General features: G+C 30.5%; 1 protein-coding gene across 1 annotated transcript; it reads right to left on the bottom strand.

Moving 5' to 3' along the window:
- Positions 1 to 3,766: 3,766 nt before the first annotated feature.
- LOC119683623 (glycine-rich cell wall structural protein) lies at positions 3,767 to 4,488 on the bottom strand. The gene is made up of 2 exons (XM_038097408.1): positions 4,380 to 4,488; positions 3,767 to 4,315 (listed from the first exon to the last, which is right to left on the bottom strand). Exons 1-2 carry the CDS (start codon positions 4,407 to 4,409, stop codon positions 3,833 to 3,835), a joined length of 513 nt encoding a protein of 170 aa, XP_037953336.1. The 5' UTR covers positions 4,410 to 4,488; the 3' UTR covers positions 3,767 to 3,832.
- Positions 4,489 to 9,045: the final 4,557 nt, after the last annotated feature.

The raw sequence follows: 9,045 nt of genomic DNA, 5'->3' as shown, positions 1-9,045 counted from the left end.
AAAAATATATTTCATATAAAAATTTATGCCATAAGTAAAACTCACCCATGTGCAAAAATTTCAGATACGGTTCGCATTCAGCGAAGTTCATGTCCTTGTATCAGTATTTTATATTAATATATATAGCTTATGATGCAGGACAGTTATGTTCACATAAAACTAAAGATTTTAATGAATATACTTTAAAATAATTAAATTCAATTAATATAAACGATTAAATGATGTAGGCTATAATTTAATATGAACACCAAAGCCAGCGATGATAATAATGAATATAAATATATTGCTGTTGGAATAATTTTTACTTTAATAAACACTTTTTATTAAATTCGTAAATAAATTAAATAAATCTAAATTATTTGCTAAACAATCCATCACTGAATACTAAAGAAATCTCTATTCTCGACCGGAAAATTATCGTGCCATTTAAATAATATCTCAAAACTATCTTTTGTTTTTATACTAGTAATTTCGGACAGACCTTTCGAAAAAGCATAAAATAGATATACGCCGTCTGCCGAATGACAGGCAGTATTAGAACAGATTTTTGACATTTTTCCCTCCTCCTCAGCTTTGATAGTAGCCATTATTGAAAGGAGCTATTAACCAGTTGGCCAAAAGTTATTTAGTAGTAGGAATACTTTCAAAGCCCAACTGGAAAATAAAGGCAGGTCTGCATGAAGAACTTGACATTTTGAAGATGATATTTTCATAACTCGATTTAACTTATTAATTATTGATTAACAAATTAAAAATTATGTTTAATATGTTGTAACTAAAATGAAAACTATATGGATGTGTAGCGTTTAGCAAAGCTTCAAACTGTACTATTTGCCAGCTAAAAATTGCACAAAGCCAGACTCTGAGAAGACTTTTCAAAGTACCATGGTACATTAGGACAAATGACATCCTCAGGAACCTCAAGATTGATCCGATCAAAAAATACATAAAGAATAGAGCACTGAAATTATTTACGAAAACTGACAGACTTACCAACACCGCGTTATTGAATCTCAGAATGGTTACAGGCTCCTCCGGGAGGTATGCAAATCTGAGGTCAATTATTGCTTAGTCTGGTAAGTGACAAACAATAATCCAGCAAGGCGTAAAGAGGGGTTTTGAAGATATTTCGAGGCTCAAATAGCTTCAACATATTAATAAAATAAATACAAAACAGAAGAGAATTGTTTCATTAAATATGGTGAAGTGTATTAAAGCTTTTGAAAAATAATACAGTTTTAATTATTAATAAATTAACAGTTTTTAAAGAAAACATTTTTTTAATAAAAATCTGTATGAAATCTGTATTATGATTTTTTTAAATCATAAATCTGTATGACTTCTTTTGGCACAAATAATTATGAGATATTTATTTGTCTTCTACAATTACCGAAGCAATAAAGAAAAATTCCTTGTATAACTTACAAATCGCCAATTATATTTTTATGAAACTATAATAAATTTAAAAAAGAATTTCAATTATCTCAAAAACAGTCTCTAGCAGAAAAACTACGAATGCTGCATTTAACAGGAATTACATAATTCTTCATATCCTTAATAGAATCCTTAAGCAACCCGCAACAACAATCAGGTCCAGTGGTAGGACACAGTTTCAATATTTAAATGAGGAGCAATGATAAGAAATAGAGCAGATATTTCTTACAAATGGGTTTGTATCTAAATTGTTTTTATTGTTTTTTTTTATTGTTGTTAACTATGTTACCATAAATTTATTGGTTTGAGTTGATATTCTGACGACGACTGTCTGCCACAGCAAATCGGTATACATTTCTTTTGTGTGCTGTTAGAGAAGTCAGAGAAGTTGTAAGCATATTTGCGATTAATAGCAGTCACTGAGGAAGCAGATGAAGTGGAATGCTTTGAACTTTACAACTGTATTTTGCTATGAAAAGTTTATAAATATACTGCGAACTACACAGCACAGACATTGTGGAACCTGCCTTTCCCCATTTCAAATAAAAACCAACAGAAATTGAACTAAGTCGGCGAAACAAACAATATTTCTCACATAAAAAAGTATTCAATTACTAATAAGTAAAAATACTTTTAGTTTGAAAAAATTCATAGCATTTATTTTATAATATTTTATAATATAATTTTCTCTGATGTCACTGATAAGTAATATGACAAACACAAGTGAAGTAATGCTATATACACATATTTAGAAATATTTAACATATATAAGCTTAGTGAACTTTATGTAGTAAGACTAATTCAAGAAAAATTAATTAAAATAATTATAATATGTTAATGTTATAAAGTAATTTTTGTCATTTCTTTTTAACCAACCTAGCGTAGATATTTCACACCCAACTCATTCTCCATAAGTTTTTCTACAGTCTGGGGAAAATATATGAATGGCAACTGAAGTAAATATTTGAAGTACTAATTTAACAAAACCAAAATAAATGAACTGAATCAAGAGTGCTACTAAATATACTAATTAATTAAGCTACTTCGTAAGACCACTAAAGAATCCCTGACACACTTCACCACTTTGACCAAAAATATCATTGAAATTAACTTGGAACAACATATAGACGACAATATATAGCTGTCGATAATAACGACGAAATGCAGCAATCTTACTGCAACTTACAATTTTCCATAATTGGTTTGGCTTGGTTCGGTGTGGTTCGGTGTGGTTCTTAAATGGCAATGTGCTGCAGTGGTTATGACTTGCAATTTGTTTAGTGAAATATTGGGTTACATTGTGTCATGAGTGGTCAGACGAGCTAATCTCCTTCGGCGCCAATAAACTGAAAAGTCAATTGACCTTTGATATATGATGAAAGATATTGAAATTGAGTTTCAGTAACTTAACTTCATTTGATATGTGCTAAAGTGGAATAAAGTGGGATGAAGCGATTAAATCTTTTTAAACTACAGTAATGGATTATAGATTGTGATTTAATGTGTATAATGGGTGTACAAATGTATTTCGAATTAGTAAGTGATGAGATGAATTTATTTCAATAAAGTGAAAATAACTTTATCACACCGATGAAATAATCTCAAAATAACTAAACAAAAGAATTGCCATAGGTGTACCACAAATGATGCTATCAGGTACGTTACTATGTATATATACGGATAAGAATATAGTGTTTACAATGATTATTAGCAGACAATGTGTATTTTGGATATATTTTTGAAATCTGAATGAACTGTTTAGTTCATTAAAGCTTATAAAATTAGAGCAAACTCATCACATATGGCTCAAATGCTGAAGTTGTAAAAACTCTAAAAGAATTAGAGCTAATGAGAGTTGTTACAAAGTAAACGAAGTAGATTTATATACTATGAGAATTAGTGTAATTTTTGAGTTTAAGTATATAATTAGAAATTATTGTATATGAGTATTAATCTGAAAATATAGTGCAATATATTGTTGCGTTTAACTTAAAGAAATTTTTGTTGATCATTGAAATAAGTAAATGTGAACAAGTAAAATTTTTTCTCAAATTTTGAACTACAGTTAAAAGAATACACCTGAAGAGTACAACCAAAGTTTATAAACAACCACCCATACATACCGACTAAGATGACATGAAGATGTTTAAATAGATTTAAAGAAGATGTGTATTAGAAGCAGAACACTTTTTTTCGAATGAAGGATCCGTTCAATCACTTTTTTATAGAATATTATCTTTGAAATGTTCACATAGTTTGTATTTGAATTTTTATTTTTTTTTCAATTACTTGCTACAATATAATTTATACAACGAAAATAATTGAAAACAACTAAATATTTAATTATGATTAATTATATTTTCCTCTATAAAACTTATAACCTAATTATTTACAAATTTTAATGAAGCCACGCACCAGGACCGCCTGCACCACCAGCACCACCGCCAATACCACCACTAGCACCAGCCAAGCCATGAATGCCATTGAGACCACCAGCACCACCACCACCGCCACCGCCGCCACCACCAGCTCCAGATAAACCACCCCACACACCCAAACCAGCAGCTCCAGCGCCACCACCACCACCGCCGCCACCACCAGCTCCAGATAATCCTCCCCAATGACCCAAACCAGCAGCTCCAGCGCCACCACCGCCGCCGCCTCCGCCTCCAGCAGCTCCACCTAATCCATGACCCCAAGCTCCCCACGCAGTGCCACCACTACCGCCACCGCCTCCACCACCTCCTAAGGCTCCGCCAGCTCCACCTCCGCCACCGCCACCACCAGCTCCAGTAACACCTGGCAATAGCACAGAAGTTGCAATGAGACTACCATCAGTTCGAACACAATAAAGTGTGCCAATAACCATAAACAGAAGTGCCTACAAATAGAAAATATCTTGAGTATTTATTCTTTCTAAAAAAAATTCATTTTGATTTTGCTACCGTTGAGGTTCTCATTTTGAAAATCCTCATCAGTTAAACTGTAACAAAGCTTTATGAAGTGTTTGTTCCACAAGTGCAGAAAATCAAACTGATTTCTATGTACTGTTTGCCCGTATTTATATAAACCGAGGTGATTGGACCAATTGCAAGAACTAATTTATTTGCATAATAATTACAAATTATATATTTATTTATGCAAGTTCAAACAACAATAAAGTTATTAAATTGATTTATATTTTAATTTTTTTTTAATTCTTCTTAGCACACAAACAGTTCTCACTTTTAAGATCAGATTACGCAAAATTTTCTCTTCTCTGAATTTGCGGGAAAAACCAAAATGTAGAATTACTTATTGCTGGTCACACCCCTAATACTGCTAATCCTAATAGAATACTTAAGCATGTTATTCGGTCGTCTTGATTAAATTTTTAAAATAAACTGACTAAAATCTATATTAAAACAATAATTTTATAATATAAACATCACAATTTTTAAATAGCTTATACTGTTAATGCCCAACATTCAAGCTAAATAGTACCTATCATCTCCAGCATTTTTAGGCAGTGATGAGTTTCGTAAATAACACGGACAAGAACACTTTTACAAATTGAAACAAACTATCAAGTAATTAATTTCGAATCAGTTAATGAGAGATTACGAAGTCCTTTTTAAATACTCCTCATTAAATAATTATAATTCAGGTAATTATTCAGTCCATACTTCTAAAGGTGTCATAGAAAAAGTAGTTCAGAACCCAACAAAAAAAAAAATTTTATAAAAACACCAAAAATTATATAAAAAAAGAAAATGATCGGTTATGGGAAGTTCTCTTTTATAGATCGCAGTAGATATCTGTCCAAAAATAATTTTTTTCTGAAAAATATAAATATATATATAAAATTTATAAAATAAAATGTTGCAAGCTAATAATGTTAAAAATATGGCTTTTTTAAATATCTCAGAAATTATATATTTCATGATCATGACGTCAAAAAAATATAGTAAATAAATAATTAAGTCGTATGAAATATAACTCTATTAAAGTAATTATAGATGAAGATCAATCTCTCTGACTATTATTAAGTATAATTTTTTTATTCTTTGAATTATATTAACATATTTCTTGAAACTTAAAAAATATTTGTTTATGTTGTATATATAATACCATATAATATTTATATACTAGACTATGTTTGTATACGTATTTCTTGTATTTACATATGTCGATGTACTGCTTACTATGTATATGTTAAAAGTAAGAAATTTATTATGCAAACTATTGACCGTCTACTTAAACTAAATACATTCAACACTAGTTTCATTTACAATGTCTACACTGAGGCTTAACAAAAAGATAATTATTCATTGAAATAAGACCGCATATGGTTCACGAAGCGTTCCTAAACGCATATATAAATTAACTAAATTTGTGTTTTATTGTAAACATGCCACACTTGCCTTGTAAGTCCGCCGGAACAAAGTACTCAAAAATCTCCTGATTAATAAATCACTCATACTGACCAGGCATTAATTATAGGAAACTGAAATGGCTTTCACTAAATCAATTAAAGCGTCATTATTGTTGTACAAGTCAACACACAAGACAGGCATTTAGGCTACTGAATGGCAATATTTGATGCCTTCCTTGCGTGTTGTTATTGCATTTGCTTGTCGGGAACGTATAAGCTGCACTACACACATTTTCATCCTTAATACGATGATAACTTAAGATACTCGTAATAACTACTCCAATGAAATTAGGAGCAGAATCTACCACAAAGCAGATAAACGGTTTTGCATGTGCGGAAGATGCTTTTTCGATTAGTAGCAGCTGCTGGCAAGCTAGCTTAAGCACTGCTAAATAATGTTTGCTATATAAGGAATTCAAATGCAATGAATATTTCATATTGGTTATATATGATAACATAAAACACAAGTAATAAAAAATAAGCAAAATTTATAATTTTTTTCAAATAATTAAAACTTACTGAGGCTTTTCTAACAAAACTTCTAACATATATATAGTATAGTCGCATATGAATGAGTATTTTCACTTTTTTTTAAATACCTCTCCGAAATAAATTGAGGAAATACTAATCATAGATCGTGAAGGTCAGAGAGCAGAATCTATTTCACTAATCAGGGGAGAATATGAAAAAAATAAAATTAAAATCTAGAAATCAGACCTCATCTAAGCCAAAAATCATTAATAAAGTAAGAAAAGTCAATGGTGTTATTGCGCCAGCGCGATTGTTAAGCTATATTATAGAGATTAAAATAAAAATGGCAAAAACAATTGCAAGCAACTATATACTGAAAGCTATTGACCCTTGAGAAATTTAAAAATTGGGTAATGCAGTCAGGTGTGGTTTAGCCGAGGGGCGTAAAATAGTTACTCCACTTACTTTAGTTAAGCATTTTATGCAAATTTTACCACAATATTTTATAAGTATGTTAAAAACTAAAAATTAAATTTAGGTTTAAAAAGTAACCTCAAATAATCTATTTTTTGCTTTACATATATGGTAATAATTTATTAAATTTGCAATTCATCTTACAATTTCTTTCTTTAAGTTGGCTGAAGTAAAGTAAGTAATGGCATTTCACTTTAACCTTTACATTGTGCCAGTAAACTAGATAATTTCTTACGAAACTTTAAGCAAACTTGCGTAACATGCTGCCTTCAAAGCTATTGTCAATTCTGTGCGCAACCATGACCACCACTTCAGAAATAGTGTGGGCCGATTAATCAAATCGAACAGCACAATTGACGGCGAACTGACGGTCTAATTAAATATGCGCAACGCCATTACTGCATATAAGCACAAATAATGCAAACTGTTAACTGCTCAGAGGAACGAGCTGTGCTCCGTCCGTCCACGCCCTTTTGCTTTCACTCCGACTTAGACATTTGTGCATGTCAAGCTGTTGACAGATGTGGCAATGCTGTTCGTACGTGTGCTCGTATAAACTCAAGTGAACTACTAAATTGCAGAGCTCAATTCAGTACCGGAAGAATGGACAACCACAGTAGACTCAACGTTACAAAATTTGGTTTAGTTGCATGGAAATGATAAAACCAGTAATTTAAAATAAATATAATAGATACGAGTATATTATTTAAATACAGTAACAACTCCTATACATTAATTCTTCAAAGATACAACGGGAATTATAATTCCCGTGAAATCTTAAATGCTTTAAGCTCTGAAATAACAAAAAATAGAGCAAATCATGTGAATTATGACCAAAAGTATGATCTTTCGAGAAGAAACAGAGGTATATACTTAACGAATCATCGCACTGTCAATTTCGAAAATTAAAAACCAAAACCTTATTTCAGAAGGTTTCGAATAGTAATCAAAAGACAACAACAAAAATTTAATTAATTTATTGAAATTTGGCTGACCATATAAAGCTGTTTCGAGTATTGCCAAGTACTCATCATCAGTAATCTTAGGAAATACTCGAATTTTTTATTTAGTTTATAGTCCATATATAATTTGTTTGGACTGCTTAAACCCCGTGCCTGTCTAATTAGAAGCGATGACTAATCATGCTTTTCAAGTAGCCAAGGCCACACAAACTTTCGATACTCAAGTTCCAAGTTTTCTTGAAACTTTTTTTTTTGTTAGTCACACTAACCAAAGCACTTATAAACTATAGCTTTATTCGGACACAAGTACAGCGAATTGAAAGTTATTTTTTATTTCAAAGCTATTCTTTTGTGGAATAGCTTATATACAGACTATAAACTAAATAAAAAATTCGAATACTTCCAAAGATCACTAATGTATCACTGATGAGTATTTGAAAATACTGAAACAGCGTTATATGATCAGCCAAATTTTAATAAACTAACTAAATGTTTGTTGTTGCTTTTGTTTACTATTTGAACCCTTTTAATTTTTTCTTGTCTTCACAATGTCATGCGTCACATTTTATAAAACAAAAAAAATAACATTAGGACTCTCAATATAAAATATAGCTCAATAGTAACGCAGAAATCCCAACAATTTGAACACTAATAAACATAACAGCACTTATTGGTAGTGAGCCTTGAAACCCGTAGAATTATACTACGAAATAGCTTAAAAGAAGCTATACAGAAGTATTTTTGTACTTATGAGAGAATGGAGAGAATGGTTATAAAATAATTCCAACAGAGTGGATTGGTCGTTAAAAACTATCTAATTTAATCATTAATAGTTTTAATAGAATTAGATTATTGAATACATTCAAAGCTAAATCTGAATACATATGGATAATGTCATTTTTAAAATATAACAACATTTTATTTATAAATCATAACAAATAACCATGAGTATTCACGTTATAAAAGAAGTATGACTAAAGGTGATCAAAAATATAGTCTTTAACTTTGATTAACTTTGACTTGCCATATAATCCACTATTGTGTAAATTATTCAAGGCTAGTGTTAACAATTGACTTGAGATGGCATTCCCTAAAATTATTCAAACATTTGCAATCATTATGGACGACGTTATCAACTCTCAATCGAATTTCACAATTTTTACTTAATTTCTCTCTTCATTACAGCATTACATTTACTAACATTTTTGGTTTGGTGAAAATTTTTTATAAATCATTTTCAAATAAACATATTCTAATAATAGTAAGAAATATTCATAATTCATACTTTTA

This window comes from Teleopsis dalmanni, chromosome 2 (genome assembly GCF_002237135.1).
Source record: "Teleopsis dalmanni isolate 2A chromosome 2, ASM223713v2, whole genome shotgun sequence".
NCBI lineage: Eukaryota > Metazoa > Arthropoda > Insecta > Diptera > Diopsidae > Teleopsis > Teleopsis dalmanni.
The sequence above is the reverse complement of the archived record's forward strand: the minus strand, read 5'-3'. Positions and strand labels throughout refer to the sequence as shown.

Coding starts and splice junctions, on each gene's coding strand:
- LOC119683623 (XM_038097408.1), bottom strand. CDS start 4,409: ATGAGGATTTTCAAAATGAGAACCTCAACG. Junction 4,316..4,379: donor TCAAAATGAGAACCTCAACG/GTAGCAAAATCA, acceptor TTCTATTTGTAG/GCACTTCTGTTTATGGTTAT.